General features: G+C 43.1%; 1 protein-coding gene across 3 annotated transcripts in view; it reads right to left on the minus strand.

Annotated features, from left to right (window-relative positions):
• LOC119179239 (organic cation transporter protein) overlaps positions 1-9854 on the minus strand; it is a 61503-nt gene extending 51649 nt beyond the window's left edge. For 2 of the 3 annotated variants that reach the window (XM_075869113.1, XM_075869112.1), the window contains exons 1-2: positions 9508-9854; positions 7758-8657 (exon numbers count right to left, since the gene is read on the minus strand). In XM_075869113.1, the coding sequence (XP_075725228.1) occupies positions 7758-8123 (366 nt within the window). In that variant the 5' untranslated portion in view covers positions 8124-8657; positions 9508-9854. Of the gene's footprint in view, positions 1-7757; positions 8878-9507 lie in introns of those variants that run through there. The other variant, XM_037430307.2, reaches the window with a different exon arrangement.
• Between the last annotated feature and the right edge of the window lie 5684 nt (positions 9855-15538).

Below are 15538 nucleotides of genomic sequence, written 5' to 3' on the forward strand. Positions count from 1 at the left end.
TAGTTCATGAGTGGACTGAAGCGTCCACGTTCCTCTGTAGCGTAGCCACGTTGCTCGTCCCGTTGGCGCCATCGGCAAAATCGAGATATGTGACCCCTATAGCCGCAATAATAACAGATTGGGCGAGGAGGAGGCGGCACGGTGTAATAGGGCTGTGGGAGCATCGGTGGTGACACTGACGCCACAGGTACATGACCACCTGGTGTAGCCGCTGGGATAGTGGTGGGTGCTGAGAGCGCCGCAACTTCTGTGTACGTTGGTACCTGACGAGGTCTGGATTCGGAGGAACATGGTGGATGTGACGCAGACACAATCTCTTGCCTAGTGATGTCCCACAAGTTGGTTGGAGCTGAGGTTAGAGTACATGGTGGAGCGCAGGAACAGCAGCGCCCATGAAGCTCCTCACGAACGATGTCGCGGACCAGGGCACGGATGTCGAGGGCCGCAGGAAGACGAGTGTCTGAGGCATCATGGCAGAAACGAAGAGACTGAAGTTCTTCTAGTCTCTGGTAAATGGTGATGACATCTTGAGTCGTGGAAAGATTTTGTGACGCAAGGGCATTGAATGCGACGGTATTTATGCCTTTGATAATGGGGCGTATTAGGTCGCTTTGAGGCATAGATGAGTTTACTCGCTTGCACAAGGCAAGAACGTCCTCAATGTACGAGGTGCATGATTCACCCACCAGTTCAATGCGTTCAGCAAGCTTCTTCGTTGCTGCTTTAGCGCGAACACTGGGGGAACCGAAAATCTGACAAATCTGCCGTGCGAACGTGTCCCAGACATGAAGATCTTGGAAGTGGTTCCAAAACCAGGTTTTGGCAACATCAGTCAGGTAGAAAGGGACCGTACGTAATTTGTGTAGAGTATCCCACCTGTTTAACTCGCTTACGAGGCTGTAGGTGCGTAGTCATTCTTTAACGTCAACCCTTTGAGACCCGAGAACACTGCCGGATAGCGCTGGTGGCTCTGTATGGCCAGGGTCGACGGCGGAGGCTGCACTGGGCTGGTGGTGTTGGATGAACCAGGATTGTCTTGCACTGCCATAGCAGGTGGTAGTAGACGACGACCCGAGCAGAGCTCCAGTGGTAACGTGCGAGAGGACTTGGGGATCGAGAAGCACCGTCTACCACTTATGAGGAAGATGCTGATGCTGATGCTGATGACCTCTGATGGATGGCGCTTACCCACAAAGGGGGATGGGCCAAGAACGGGTGGCAGGATACTTAAATGAAACTAAAATGAAAATGAAGCCAATCTGAAAAAGTAGCTTAAAATAATACTACCAAAAAACAAAAATGTTTGCTGAGCAAGCGGTCAAACCATCTTTTGTTTTTGAAAGACATAACTACGAAGTATAAACTAAAGATCTGAAAAGGTAGGGGTTCACTAGCATGGTAATCTTTTAGTTGCGTTGATGTAATCGAACACAGCGGAGCATACATCCCTGTGGCAGTAACCAAATGAAGTTCCGCCAAGTGATAAAATTACTGGTAGATTTACTTGTATTCCTAGCTTTTGTAATGGGGCTACTAAAAATCTTTTTCTCTGATAAGAATAACGATGACAGAATAAAAAGAAATGTTCAATTGTTTCAATTTCGTTGCACCAAATGCATACCGGTGACGCCTTGAGCCGAGCTTTATTAAGGTAATAATTTAGTTGTGGTACTGCACAGCGCAATCTGGTAAAAGTGACCTCTAACTGGCGAGATACACACCACTGTTTATTCCAGCAATAGCTCAAATGCTCGAAATCTTTGAATTTCCCCAAATTACCTTTTCCCCATTGCAGGCAAGCATTTCGGAACCTTAGCGCGGTTACGTAAGCCGTATCTGGCAAAACTGGGATGGTGGACCCACCCAGGGATACTGCTGCTAAAGAGTCCGCCATTTCGTTCAAATATAATCCACGGTGGCCTGGTACCCATAGCAAATGCAGTTTTTTTTACGTTTTTTGGTAATAAATGCCGAAACGTATTCATCAGCTCTGAGTTTACTGCCGCAGAAAGTGCATTACAAACTGATAACGAATCTGTGATGATAACTGCTAATGATTCGCTTGAGGGTAATTTGCGTAGGGCAAGAACAATGGCCAATAATTCTGCAATGAATACCGGGGTATAATCCGGGAGTCGAATCGAAAAGGACCAGTCCAAAGAAGGAGAGAAGATGCCAACCCCAGCCTTTTCTTTTGACACAGATGCATCAGTCGCTATGATATTGCTTATCTCTAGGTGAGCTAGATAATCTGCTAACTGGTCATTTAAATACCTATATGCCAATTGTTTCGCTTTATGAGGAAATATATCATCAAATTGTATGCTAAGCATTGACTTTAGGTTGTGCATTGGACCAACATGTCTAATTTTTACATTCAGTTGCTTTAGTAGCGCTTGTGCAAATACTATTTGCGGGGTGTGTAGTCGCGACCAATGGGTTTCGAAAAATAAAGTCGGTTCTTGAATGAAAGCGTAAAATGAGAGTCTTTGGTGTGAACTGCATATCTTTAAGAATTCTTGCACAGTAAGAATTTCAAACCTATTTAGCAGAGAAGGTAGGCGAGCTTCCATATACAACACGTTATTTGCAACAAACTTTGGTAGACCCAGACACAAACGCAACGCTTCTCTTTCCAGCAGTATTAGGTGTCTCATTTTATAAGCTGCGCTGCCAGAAAATAATACACATCCGAATTCCATGAAGGGCCACACATAAAGTTTATATATCATTATTAGCACATCTCTTCTTAAACCCGCTTTACGGTTTGCAAGCTTCCGTAGCCACCCCATGGCCCGTGTTGCCTTGGAGTACACATCATCAATGTGACTTCTCCAATTTAACGTGTCATTATATATGATGCCCAAATATTTAAGGGAATTCGCCTGCGGAATGAGCTCATTACTGTACATCAACGAGATGTTGATAGGCTGCAGAAAAGAGAATGCAAGAAGCACACTTTTCTTTACGTTCAGGGTCATATGAATATTTTTAAGCCATCTTTCTTTCTATCATATTGAGATAATTTTGTAGACTCTGGTATAATGATTGAAGGTCGGTATTACTTGCAAAGAAAGCAATATCGTCCGCGTACACATATAACTGAATATCCTTAGTTGATGGAATGGAGCTTAAGAAAATGTTAAATAAAACTGGCGACAGGACACTCCCTGTGGTACGCCACGTGTCTGCTTATATCTCTTCGATTAGTACTCATCTTTAAAGCAGTAATATTCTCTCCGTCTTAAAAACTCCGACACCCACGCAGTGATGTAGTTGGGAAAGTGGTGATATTACATCTGTTTTAATAAAATTGAATGCTCAACCCTATCGTACGCTTTAGCCAAATCTAGAGTAACTAAAGCTCAATATTGGCACCGACGCCGAGCCAGTTCTATTCGGCTTTCTAAATCAACATGCGCACACCATATTGAGCAACCGGATCTAAAACTAATTTGACTGGGGTGTAATATTGCGTTATTATCAATATATTTCATTACCCGGGCATTCAGAGCTCTTTCAATAAGCTTAACCAGATTCGACGTGAGTGATATTGGCCTTACATTGTCCAAGGCGAATCCTTTTTCTTGCTTTTTAAGAAGTGGAATCACTTTAGACAGCTTCCATTCCGCAGGTATCCAAGCTTTTGTCAAAGAAAAATTCACCAGATTAAGTATTTCAGTTGGACAAATCTCGAATATTACTTTTATCATTGCATTTGTTACCCCGTCTGGTCCAGGTGCCGAAGGAGATAAGTGCCTTATTATCTCTGCCAGCTCATCTAAAGTAACCTCCTCGAAATCCTCGCCTGCCATTGGGTTCACAATGTGCAGTGGTATAGTTGACATAAATCTATCTTGGAGCCCTTTCGCAATATTTTCTACTAAATGAGAGAGCTCACGGGGGGAAATAACAAAAGAGCTTTATTCGAGACGAGCTCGAGCTGGCACACACTGAAGATGATATCTACAGATGAGGAATTATACAAATGATGATGACACATTTATCAAATTGATAAAGAAGAGTCGGTGACTACGCTCACAATATATAAGAACAAGGGTGACAGCAAAATTTCAACAAACAAGTGCCTTATGCACCACAATAGACGAGGATGAATCAAGTGGCGCGATGGCTCCATTTTCACAACGAGAGTGGGAAAGGGCGGAGAAAAGGGTTCCTAGTAGTACGTCAACAGGCCCAGATGGCATTCCAATTAGGCTGATAAAGACATTAGGTCCGAAGTCTAAGCAGGCTTTGAGAGAGGCAGTGAGCAAAATAATAATCGATGGTGAAGTTCCCGATGGATGGAAACTTAGCAGGATGAGCTTGATCTATAAAGGAAAGGGGGACAAAGCTGACATAAACAGCTACCATCCTATAACAGTGACATCAGTGGTCTACAGGCTGGCAATGCAGATTATAAAAGAAAGGCTGCAGGCATGGATAGAGGATGAGGGGGTGCTGGGGGAACTGCAGAATGGGTTTCGGAAACACAGGAGGTTAGAAGAATATGTTCTCACTGACGCAGTGCATCTAAATAGCAGAAAAGGAACACTGGTCCCTGTGGCTAGCATTTTTGGATATCAAGGGAGCGTACAATAGCGTGTTTCAAGAGGACTTGTCGGGAATACTGGACACACTAGGTGTGGAAGATGGCGTCACTAATCTTTTAAAGGATATCTATAAAGGTAACAAGGTAGTTATAAAGTGAGAAAAACAGGTATCCAAGCCCACAGAGGTAAAACGGGGGATTAGGCAGGGGTGTCCTCTGTCACCATTGTTATTCATGATGTACCTACAAGTATTAGAGGCCAAATTAGAGGGAAGTGGGCTTGGCTGCAATCTCTCTTTCGTCAAACAAGGAAAACTCATTGAACAGGCACTACCAGTATTTATGTACGCAGATGATACAGAGCTAATGGCCGACAACAAGGAAGATTCACAAAGATTGGTGGACATCTTCGGTAATGAGGGAGATAGCTTAGATTTCTGATTCAGTAAGAAAATCAGCAGTCATCATTTTTAATGATAATGAAGGTAGTGAGCTTAGAATACAGGAGATGACGCTAGAGATAACAGATAAATACAAATATCTGGGCGTATGAATAAGCAATGAGACCGAGTACCTAAGGGAACACGAAATATACGTGACGACTAAAGGTAACAGGAATGCAGCGGTGATGAAAAACAGGGCACTGTGGAATTACAATAGGCATTATGTTGTGAGAGGAATATGAATAGGGGTCATGGTTCCTGGTCTGACGTTCGGCAATGCGGTCTTGTTCAAGCAAGATTAGAAATTAAGCAAAGTAGAATAGGTAGGCTTGCCTTAGGAGCTCACGGGAATACACCAAATTAGGGAGTACATGTTAATATGGTATGCACATCATTTGAGGGCAGTGAAGCTAGCAGCAAGATAAAATTTGAGAAGTGATTAAGTGACAGACGGTAGGAGCATTGGGCTAGGAAGGTTTTCAGCTACTTGTACATGAATAATGTCAATACAATTTGGTGGAAGCGAACCAGAAAACTGACGGGTAAATACTTAGAAAACAGCAGGGGGCCAAACCCAAAAGAATTATCGGTTAAGAAGAAGGTGAAGGAAGCTGAGACCGACATGTGGAGAATTGCCGTGATTATGAAGTCCGTACTAGAGATCTATCGAACTTTTAGGCAGGATGTTACCAAAGAAAGGATCTATGGTAATATTCGGGGTAGTTCTCAAGTGTTCGAGGCGAGAACGGGAGTGTTGCGAACCAAGACATTACGGGCCAAATACGAAGGGGTAGACACGGTATGCAGTGCGTGTGGGGAGGAGGAGGAAACTGCCGAACACTTGATAATGTTCTGTAAAGGGCTTCACCCTGTAGATCAGGATTATGGCGCATAGTTTTTTCAAAGCACTGGGGTTTAGAGACAGGGAGGGCAAAATAGACTTTAGGCGGGTAGAATTGACTAGAAAGAGGTTATCTGATTGGTGGCTAAAGTCAAGGCACGAGTGAGAATTAAACCCTTCACTGCAAAGTACCAGTCCTCAGCCTCACCATTTAAAAGAAAAAATAAATCTAGTTTTTGGTTCACTAAGTGTTACGGCTTCGTGGCATTAGCCACCATCCGATCTAATAGGTACAGCCATATCAATCCATCCATTCATCCGTTCGGGATAGCGCAGAAGTAGAGAACAGGAGAGGGCCGACAACCTGCTCTTCGGCTCAAGTCGCAGGCATCTTTCTAGAAAAGGCATTGGCTAGAAGAAACGAAAATCCACTCGACAGAGGTAGAATCTGAAGGACAGGTGCGGTATATGTATAAACACCAATCTCTGGTGATCCCACACATCACACTCCGGAAAGTGCTATTGTGCCAGGTTTAGAAAACCACAGGTAACCCTGGCTTGGCACGGCGCACCACTTTAGGCCTTCCATGACATGACCAAGCCGGCCGCGCCTTGTTTCTAGACCGATCAACGCACAAAGTTCAGGCTACTTTCCCTACCAAACATGCACAAGAGTCATTTTTCGCTCATTTCATTTGCGATACACAAATAAAAATAATGTTACCCTCACGAAACACTTCGTTAAGGCAATATGCCGTCGTGTAGGGCATCGAATTTTCTGACATATATCTTAGAAAAGATATCACAGATGCACTTGAGCTACAATAGTGCATCCATCCTGAAAAACGGCGGGTGTCTATCAGTTAAAATCGTACTAAACCTTCGCATCGCTTCACTTTTCCAATGCCTTCTTCACCACTTATGTTGTGACTGGTGGGACGGCTTTCAGATTTTCCACAGTATAGTACCAAGTACTCTAAATCGTTCAACAATTTTTCTATACGCACGTGGACTTCCATATTTTGAGAGCCGTTATCATGAGTATGTCACTCACTGACGGTTAACGTATTGTGCGGAATTTGTGAAAATGTAAGACATCGGCTCTTTACCAGCTGTGACCCATTTTGTGAACAGCTGTATGTAACCATATGGAGTAAGTAGAAATTTCTTTTTGCAGTGCGTGGAGTACCGAAAGCCCATTTTCCGGAACGATTCTTTATTGATGGCCGCTCCACCAATTCTACACAATCTGGGTAGGGCCGGGAAAGTAGTATACGTTAGGCCCAAACACGCCAAGTGCAGCTGGCGTGTTTGTGCCAGTCTACTACTTTCTTTGTCGTATAGCGCAATGCTCACTCATATTTTTGCGGCCCCCATGCTGGGAAATGAACCGTCATCTACGGGCTTAGCGGCACAACGTTTCAGTTATCACTCAACATTAAAGATGGTCACGCGTTCATATCCAAACAGCTATGAAGCGTTGGAACCTAAAAGGGCGTAACCTTATAATAGACCACTGTATCACAAACTGCTCATCGCCGAAAACCTCACGTTCACAGAGCATCACTTATTGAAAAACTGTATATGCAAGTACGCTAAGCAATATTTGAAATGACAATATTTGCACAAACAGTAACTTAAGTCATGGTATTTTAATACACATTGTCAGGTATTACATGATAATTGAATGTATTACGAGGACAAATGCGCAAAACAATACGTGGAACTGCATTATGTACTCCTACAGTTAAGACTTGTTATTTAAATAGACAGTGTGACTTTGACGTGCATTTCTGTAGTGTACGTGTACATCGGCAATAAACTTTCAAACATTCAAACTAGGGCTCGCAAAATTTCTGACATAGTTATCTCGGTACGACAGAAAAAAAAATGCTTCGTAAGGCTTCTCACAAGCACTCACCTCCTGTACCAGTGAACTCCTGTAGTAGCTCTGTCCGTATTCCCAGTGATTGCAGCGCACCGTCTGGTTACCGAAAACCGGAGTACCATTGCTGAAGAGCTCGAAGTCAAACATCCGGCAACGACCGTAGCTGAGAGACGATATATAGGCGTCGGCTGTCGAGTTCGGGAGCACCAGAGACTTCCACTGTTCTGACGTCACGTTCACGGCCAAACTGTCCGGCCTCGCACACCAGTACTCGATCGTGGGCAGAAAAAAGCTGTAGATGACCAGATGAAGGCCGTTGGGTATACCTCTGAGGAGGCAGAAGAGGTAGACGTTCCTCTGGAACTTGCCGTAGTCTCCGATAACACTCGTGACGTCCATCTTGTTGTTTTTTGGTGAGCAACTGGTTGTCTCTATGACGTCTCGCTATTGACGACTCCTGTTTGAATATGGTAATATAATACTGTACACCTTCGACCACTGCCTATTACAAACTGGCAGTGCGGGGTTCAGTGCCAGCAGACTTTAGGTTAACTAACGCGCACTGTCTTGATGGCTGCGCAACTGGAAACTGGTAGTATAACCGAGCTCCACAAATATAGCAATTCCTCCTTCCTCCATGAACTGTGTTAAAACTTCGGATCGCCTCGCCTCCTGTTACACGTGGGGTTTCGGTTCCTCGCTTACAAGGGGACAACAGCGATCACTTTGCAGCCTTGAAGAAGGCCGATGTACTTCATGCTGTCGGCCGAAGGCGCCCACGGTGTGCAAGCTCGCGGCGAAGTTTGGCGTGGCGAGGTAAATCGAGGTGTGACAAGAGAGTGCGGGCTCTTGGGCAATCACCCAAGCACGCTATCCGCAAGGGTTACGCCTTGAAGACGTCAGGTAGCGGCGTTCCTTTGACGGCTTATTTTCCTGCGTCAATGTTTTGAGTCGCTTCAGGAAAACAGAGCCATACATCTACTCGTGTAGCTATGATTCGCGAGTCATCTTCAAGTAGATCTTTTTTTTTATATCCTGAAGCACTCTTAGGTCAAGTGTTCTGTTATCGTTTCTATCTCGAAGTAAACAAAAAAGGGCGTCTTTTCGTTTCACGCAAGCTTTCAGAACTGGCCCAGACGTCTTGGCTTGCTGTTGTAACGTCCACAAAAAGCGAATATTTCTCTTTGAGGGCTTTGGCGGGTCGTTGGGGTGGCAGAACCCTTACTGTTAAAACTTCGAAATTTTCTCAATCTTTGTTTTTGCACATGTACACACCGACACTTCTGTTGTTCTTAACCCACAAGTTCGCCGAGGAGTAGTTCTCAATTATTTGTTTAGAAAAAGTTTATTTACAGCATGTACAGAACACAAAGGCTTCATACCATTCCAGTAACAGGGCACATACACTTCTGCACATCTATATTTCACGACTAACATCACTACGTTACAGTGAAGACATTTGCTCTAACATACATGATTATGTTGGCATACATGTACACAAATATTCAATGTGATATCACGATACAAGGGTATAACGATACAATATTTTTTATTTATGGTCTTCAATCCAGCAGGCCAAAAAAGACGCTAGGGCGAATATATCAAAGCTTGCATCTAGATGGGTGTGCCAATCCTACAAACACTCCATGTATAGAACAATGTTTTTCTATCTATCTATCTATCTATCTATCTATATATCTATCTATCTATCTGTCTGTCTGTCTATCTATCTATCTTCAGGAAACTCGAAGTCAAACTTAACAATCACAACAAATTTCCTCACCAGAAAGTTCCAGCAGGTACTTCTCTACCCTGTTTCCTTCTCATTTGCCAACACAGTCTTTCGGGACAAAGGTGGAACGCTGTACAAATGCCGGTGTATAACACGTGGGAATACTACCGACAGTCTCATTCACATTCAAGCCCAAACTGAACACCATGCATCCACGGTCTCTGACTCGTTCAAAGAGCACGTACGCTTTTTTCTAGTCTTGCGGAGTCGCACCCCTGACTTCTTTTTTCTGGTCAATAATTACCGTAAGCATGAAGGAGTGAGCTAATCTAGTATTATTTCATGTATCCGCCAGCATTCTAGTCACCTTGCTATGGCGCTTCGTTGATCTCACAAAAGAAAGGCGTCCTATGTAACCACACGTGTCGCCACTGCAAGAGCCTGCTCATTGTACCTTATCTCAATTACGTTATGGCAGTCCTATCAAGGCGACGTCGACAGCTGTGGTCATTTACTTTGTTCGTATCCGCTTCCACTTTATACGACTTGCGCTGCAAGACCTGCAGCTCGGTCGTATTTGTCTGAGCTGGCCGAGGTCCTGACCCAGTTTACACTTGGTTACAGTCCCGAACGGCGCCAGATGTGGAGATCGTCAAAATGTGCAGTCGTCCATGCATACCGCGGAAACGAAGACTACGTGTATATTTCCGTAGAACGGACACTAAAGAGCACAACCAAATTTCGCGTGTTAGTAAAGTACAAGTTTTCAATCTGTACAACATTACTCTTGTCGTGGCATAGCGCATTGTGAGTAAGGAAATACACGAAAAAAAAAAAGACGGGTGGGCGGGCACGCCACCTTGCGGTTTTCGCACTTGATACCTTGACGTAAGAGATTTTGCAGGCGCCTAGCAAGTACTACGTTGCTTTAAATGAATTAACATGCAATGCATTGTTATGTGTGAGTGTAATAAAGCTATATTGCGAACTCTCAGCAAGTTTCATCACAGAAATGTCACGGAAATACCAAAATTACATTTCGGAACTTCTGACATCATGCGCGGAGATTTCAGCGCGAAATTTAAACATGAAATTTCCACCTTAATTTTTCTCCGCTAGTAACGAATTTAAGATAGTGAAACATGCCGCATTAGAGATGTCAAAGTGCAGTTTAATAATGTAAAGTAAGTTATGATTTTTATTTAGTGCCTTTTGTGTTTTTTCTTTCAATAAACTTTAGTTGCGCATCACCGCCTGATATCTGAACTTTTTTTCTTCCTCCTCGTGTTGTGTCACTGCTTCAACCAAAGGAGAACGGCTACAAACTCACATTTGTTGCTATTTTTATGTTATTCAGCCTTTCTTCTACGTAAGACAATAACCACTTCACCATCAAGAAATAATTGTTTAGACGAAAACAAATGTTATTCACTACGTTTGGCTTCGAATGCTGGTCAGCGAGCCAAAATGGGGTGTGCCTTAACCTCAGGGCTAAATACACAAGCTTGAAGACTCTGAATTCATGTGAACCACACCAATGCTTCGTAGCCGCAGTGCTACGAAAATGTCAGCGGCGATTAGTTTTCATCTTAGTTTTGTCAAATTTCTTGGCGGCGTAATACAAGTCCCCTGAAAACTAGACGCAAAGCCAACACGGAAGATTTCGCATCGACGAAATTCCTACTTAGGAATAATACGATGGCTAATGTGTGCCTATTGGTGCTCATAGAACGCATCATCCGCGGCCAAGGATGTTTTAAAAAAGTGCGCCGTGGCGGGGTTTCGGCGGCGAGAGAGAATATGAAAGACGCCCTGCCGTTTCCGCCCTATAACAATGTTCCAGAGGAGGCTCCATACAACCAAAGTGTACTTGCGCTTTATTCAGACGGCTCCTGAAGGCGAATCACCTACGTTTACTGCTTTTTCTGGGCTGTAGTGAGCGCCACTTCCTATTATTTCGAGGTTAAAAAGCCGAGAATTCCCAAATTCCTATAAGGTCTTAACAGAATATCACTGAGTCTATTTTTAGAGTACTGTAAATAAGACATTGGATGGGGCTTTTTCATAACAAGTTTTTCGACAATTTAGATTTGATGTACTCTACTATGGGAGAGCAATATGATGTGCAGACGCACCACTTCCGTACATTTCAGCACGGGTGTTTTGAAGAAGTGCTTAAGGGTTTAGATCACTCGGTACTCTAGTATGGGATAGCATAAAGCAGTCCCAAGACATCAGCAAGCCTTGTGTGTGTTCAGAAAAGTGTTTAATGATTTAGAGTATTTTGGACCTTACTACGGGAGAGCAGAATGCCGTTCCTCTGTTGTACTCATGCTGTTGTTTAGGAGAATTTCATTTCCAAATATATCTTACATAGCTTATGTGCACACAGAAAGATAGGCAGTGATGATCATTCGTATGTACAGTGCAAGCTGTTATATACAGCGAAAATAACTTATTTGCGTACGCGGTGATGTACAATGGAAAAATTGTACAAGGACAAGACATTCATGAACATCGAGATGATTAAACTTATTTAAACAGTAAGGCTGTATGCACAAACAAGGGCTTCATTCACAATGTAAGGTGATGTTTTTGCATTCACCTTTGAGGACAGTTTGCTCTCGCGCTCAAGAACAATATTTCACAGAAAAGACATGATGCGTATACAAAAATATGTTTAACGATTTGAAGTACTTCGTACTCAAGTATATGGAAGAGCACTAAGCCGCCCCGCTAAAACCTTGCATATTCAAGAAATTAATGGGGGGTTAGAAAAAGTGGGTAACGATTTAGAGTACTTGGTACTCTGCTATGGGAGAGCATAAAGCCGAGAAATTAATAGTCTCGTAAAGTTACCCCACCCTTTGTACTGTCAATGCCACTGACTGCCTGTAGACTTTGTTGGCATAATGTCGAAAATGACGCCGAACTTTCTCCAGGTATAGCGCTAATTTTCTTCACAGCGACTCAATGCCACTGTTGGTTCACTCAATGGCAGACAAATGTTTTTGAGACACGTTACGCTCTACATGCATTTTTTATTGTAATGCCTCGAAATAGTAAGTATTAAGCACAAGTGGCTATAAGTTCGATAGGAGTTCATTTAAACATGGCTGGGAATTCAATTTCGAGCCGGTAACCGTTTCGTTGTACACTCAACGAGAGAACTGTGCGTCGCGTTCGTCTGTGTGTCGCTTAGGATGAAACGCTGCGATGAAACGATATACAAAACTATGAGAGGAATAACTTTATTTAAAAGCCGGCGAATGCAAGGCCTGGACTTGGGGATGGCCGCTTGGAGCAGTAGCTCCCGTGCTGCCTCCAGGACTCGCTGGATGGCCCAAAGTTGGTCCTCAAGTACTGAGCTTTGCATCGCGGCCTTTATTTCCGAGGGCTAAACGAGAGGTGGCTACCTACAACAACAACAACAACTACTACTACTACTACTACTACTACTACTACTACTACTACTACTACTACTACTACTACTACTACTACTAACCAGTGCGAAATGCGACATGCTGCATTTCGCACCGATGCGTTACCACAACATTGCGTCTCTCTTTTTTCGTGACGGAGGGATGCTGGACGCGCTTATTAAACACGCATGCGTCAAAGCAACGCAGCGCGGCGCGCGCCTGCGAGTATAAGGCAAGACCGGTGCATGGCGGGGCAACGCCGGCGTGACCCGACGAAATGAACGCCAGTGAGCACGCGCACTGCGTCACGACGAAATGCATTGGTGCTTTGACTGTGGCATATAGTCATGTTCCCGCATGACATGCATCTCATAATTATCATGTTTGCAGCAGCCACATACCTTCGCCATCCATTGACGTCACGTAATACCAAATTTGGCATTTGTAAAGCTAGCGAAATGACCGCCAGTGCATCCTGAGTGTGGCGTGTAGTCATGTTGTTAGATATATGACACGCATGTAATCATTATCATGTTTGTATGTGTCATATACCCTTGTCGTCCGTTCGCGTCGCGTAATGCCATGTTTGGTACATGTGAAGCTATCGAAACGGCAGCGAGGGCATCATGACCGTAGCACGTAGTCATGTTGTTACATGACACGCATCTCTTGTTTATCATGTTTGCACCGGTATTCTACCTTCGTCACCTATTCGCGTCCTGTAATACCAAATTTGGTATAAATGAAGCTGGCGAGGCGGCCGCCAGCACATCCTGAGCGTGGCTTGCAGTCATGTTGTTACGTGACACGCATCTGATGATTATCAGGTCTGCACCAGTCACATACTTTCATCATTCATTCACGTACCATAATACCAAATTTGGTCTATATGACGCTAGCGAAACGCCCGTGAGCGCATCATTAGCTTGGCATGTAGTCATGTTGTGACATGACACGCATGTCCAGATTTTCATGTTAGGGTCTGTCGCTTGCGTTCGGCATGCAATCATGTCATACCATAGCAGTTTTGCAACATGTCATGTGAACGAAACCACTGCAAGAGCTGCAGGACCATGAAATGTAAATCATGACATTCATGACGTCCATGTCATGATTTTCATGTTATGACTTGTCCAATATGGTTTTCATACAGTCATGTTATGCCATACTAAGTTTAGTATCTATACCATTATCGAAACGGGGCCAGGAGAGCTAAATTCGTAGGCGGTTACATAGATAGATAGATAGATAGATAGATAGATAGATAGATAGATAGATAGATAGATAGATAGATAGATAGATAGATAGATAGATAGATAGATAGATAGATAGATAGATAGATAGATAGATAGATAGATAGATAGATAGATAGATAGATAGATAGATAGATAGATAGATAGATAGATAGATAGATAGATAGATAGATAGATAGATAGATAGATAGATAGATAGATAGATAGATAGATAGATAGATAGATAGATAGATAGATAGATAGATAGATAGATAGATAGATAGATAGATAGATAGATAGATAGATAGATAGATAGACAGACAGACAGACAGACAGACAGACAGACAGACAGACAGACAGACAGACAGACATGTGCAAAGTCGCCGTAGTTCGCTAAGAAATCCTTCGCGTTTATTAACCGTGCTTGAAATTGTTCGTGAGCATAAATAAATGCGATGGCAACATTTAGTTGAAACAATATTAGCATACGAGAGGCAATCGTCTGAAGATAGTCGACAAGGTTAGTCATAGAGTTTCTGAAAAATTCCTAGGGGGAAATTTGGCGCCAATGTCTATGCGAACTTCTTAAAGGGCGCTTTTGGAGCGTTGTAAATGACGGTATGTGTGTCTACGAAGCTTGTGTTGACTGGTGTTAAGCGAGGTTTCGGCTTAAAAGCGAATACGATAGGGGAAATAAAACTTTTCTAAAATAAAGCTGTTATAAGCTGATCTCTTTCACGCGTATTATATTCTAAAGTAAAATTCCACTTACCTTGACCGCCTTGACGGCCCCACCAAACAGCGAAACAAAGAAACAGACGACTTAAGTGCATGGCACAGCGAACGCTCGATTTGTCGTGTTACTGGAATGGTATGAAGCCTTTGTGTTCTGTACATGCTGTAAATAAATTTTTTCTAAACATCTTCCATAGTAGAGTACCCTGTGCTCTAAATTGTTACCCCCTTTTGCTACCCCCCCCCATTGTAGAGTACAAAGTACTCTAAATCGTTGAAAAATTTTTTCAAACACATTCCACATAGTGGAACTTAGGGACGGCTCACCGCTCTCCCATAGTTGAGTAAGAAGTATTCAAAATCGTTAACCATTTTTATTAAGTATCTATAAAGTTGTTGGTTACATTTCACGCATCATCTTGTATTAAATAAAACACGTTTGTGTTCAATGACCAAAACTGATAGCTTATTACGAACTCTTTTATAAAGAAATCAATCATTTTGACGCAGAGAACGCGTTGAAGCCAGACGTGTCTTCGATGGATACGGGCTCGACGTGAACGATACAAATCCAAGTCAAGTTCAAACTTACATATACCATCCTTCTATTTAATTAATTAATTAGAAGGTAATTTTAGGTAATTTCAGAGAAATTCTGTGAGATGAGTGAACAAATGAGTGCATTACTCTAAT

This window comes from Rhipicephalus microplus, chromosome 7 (genome assembly GCF_043290135.1).
Source record: "Rhipicephalus microplus isolate Deutch F79 chromosome 7, USDA_Rmic, whole genome shotgun sequence".
In the NCBI taxonomy this organism is placed as follows: domain Eukaryota; kingdom Metazoa; phylum Arthropoda; class Arachnida; order Ixodida; family Ixodidae; genus Rhipicephalus; species Rhipicephalus microplus.